Source organism: Rhea americana, unplaced genomic scaffold (assembly GCF_003343005.1).
Source record: "Rhea americana isolate MKP2758 unplaced genomic scaffold, rheAme1 scaffold_178, whole genome shotgun sequence".
NCBI classification, from domain to species: domain Eukaryota; kingdom Metazoa; phylum Chordata; class Aves; order Rheiformes; family Rheidae; genus Rhea; species Rhea americana.
Genome location: NW_028185905.1, coordinates 613,057 through 615,159, shown reverse-complemented (window position 1 = coordinate 615,159; position 2,103 = coordinate 613,057). Strand labels below are relative to the sequence as shown.

General features: G+C 57.5%; 1 protein-coding gene across 1 annotated transcript in view; it reads left to right on the top strand.

Moving 5' to 3' along the window:
• UACA (uveal autoantigen with coiled-coil domains and ankyrin repeats) overlaps positions 1-1,411 on the top strand; it is a 127,266-nt gene extending 125,855 nt beyond the window's left edge. Inside the window, exon 19 of the mRNA XM_085301513.1 lies at positions 1,056-1,411. Within this exon, the coding sequence (XP_085157639.1) occupies positions 1,056-1,064 (9 nt within the window). The 3' untranslated portion in view covers positions 1,065-1,411. The remainder of the gene's footprint in view (positions 1-1,055) is intronic.
• Positions 1,412-2,103: the final 692 nt, after the last annotated feature.

The window sequence follows — 2,103 nt, the reverse complement described above, 5'->3', positions numbered from 1 at the left end:
TCCCCGTGCTGCTGCACGTCCCCATGCAGCTGCATGTCCCCGTGCTGCTGGGCGTCCCCGTGCTGCTGCACCTCCCCGTGCTGCTGAGTGTCCCCGAGAGCATCCCAGCAAGGGTCAGCCAGTGACGCAAGCGCTCCCACGGACCTCACGGCCCCAAATCCTCCCAGCCCACGTGCATCCTCCCCTCRATGTCTGGAAGGGACCCTCTTGCCGCCTGCCGTCCTTCAGCACAGCTGGTGGCCGCAGGCCCGGGCCACACGACAGTGACAGGCCACCGCTAGTGGGAAAACGGGTCCCCAAACTAGCTGCGTTCAGTTTGGAAGCTGTGCTGGAGAGTGATTCATGCGGCAGCATGTAATTTATACCAGAAACTTGATTTTTTAAAAACTCTCGAAGAGTTTCAAGCACTAAATATGATGACAAGATTATAAGTAGGTCTCTGGGCTATATTTGGCGAGGGCCCTGCCTGGCCTAATTATAATATGGCCAGACAACTCAGCTGTATTCTCTAGGTCCGAGCGTGTTCCTGGYTGGGAATGTTTCCCTGGGGAATTTCAAGAGTGAAAACCCCAAACCGCTTGCTGCGAGATCATTTTCTGTTTGGAAAAAAAAAAAGAAAAAGAAAAACACCTTACTCTGATTTGTTAAAGAAATAATAATAAAAGAGGAAGCAAGCCGGGGGGCTGTTTGCTCCAATTAGCCCGTCCCGCCGCTCGGGGCCGGACTGGGGCTGTGGTAGCAGTCGGTCACGTCCCCCCCCGAGGCCGCCCCGGCCGGGCACAGGGTCGGCACGGCGCGGTGTAGCACGGCACGGCATGGCACGGCACCCGGCCCCCGCGACCGCAGCGGTGCAGCAAACCGCCCGCAGCCGCGGCCCCGGCTCACACGCGAGCACGCCGTGCAGAAGCGGCCTCGGCCGCGGGAAAACAGCGCTGATATGCAAATGCGATGGAAAAACTGACTCGATGCAAAGAGGCCAGCTCAGTTTTGCCTCGCTACAGCAGAGCAGTTTCTAACAAGGCGCTTTCTCTCTCTTTCTTTTTTTTTCCCCCCAGAGTATCTGATTGAGTCAGAGAAGCCATTTCCCGCGGTCTCGGTAGAGCCAGTTCCTGATCGACGGCAAGTCGCTAATTTGAAGGGAGGTAAATGCTGTCTGGGAAGCAAAGCTGTAACACTCAGAAGGATATTTATTTTCATACCCACAAAGCAAACTTGCAGGGAGAAGTGCACAGACATTTGGTTTCTCGYTCTGGAGCTGAGCTCTGAAAACATTTCAGGATGGGTTTTGAGGCAGGGGTAGGTGTTGAGCTGAATCACGCCTGAGCGCAGGAGATGCCAAACACAGGAGCTGCTCAAATCCTTGCTTATTCAGGCAATATCTTTAAGCATGTAATTAACCTTGAGCACACGCTCGGGCGCTTCGTAAGCAGTGACGTTTTGCTGAATTAGGCCCGTGTGATCGAGCTCTGCCGTCCGCACGTTCGGCCTGGCCAGGCCGGCCCGGGGCGCTGGGACGGGCGGGAGCGGCGCCGGGAGCGGCGCGGCGCCTCGGAGCCGAGCCGTGCCTGCGCTCCGGCAGGATCTGGGGCRGGCAGGAAAAGGCTCCAAAGAACTACGCGACATGGGGCAAGGTATTTATAGCCCAGGCTTTCATGTCGCAAAACCCGGGAGGCCAAGCTAAAAATGCCGAGGCTGCGAGAGAGCAGGAAACGAAACCGAAACGTCGCTTGCCGAAGCCGCGGAGCAAGTGCGAGAGCCACGGCCACGGCGGCAGAGGCGCTGCGGACCCGCCGCGGCCGGCCCCGTCCTCCCGCGGCGAGCAGGGCCCTCTCCGGCCCCGGCACGAAGGGTTAATCGACTAAGATTTTCCCTTTCTCATTTTTCTCTGCTGTAGGCTCTTGGGAGGGGTGGTTTGAGGTTTTGCAAAACAAATATAGCCTTCATTTGCAAACCGCGCTGGCTTTCGAGGGGCTACGCACGGAGCGCGGCGCGGCGGCTTGCGAGCTCGCTGCTGCCAGCTGCTTGGTTTCCTCTCTTCGGGGTGCTTCTCCCATGCTCTTTTTTCCCCTCGCCTTTCAAGCGTATTTGCATAAGTCACTTATT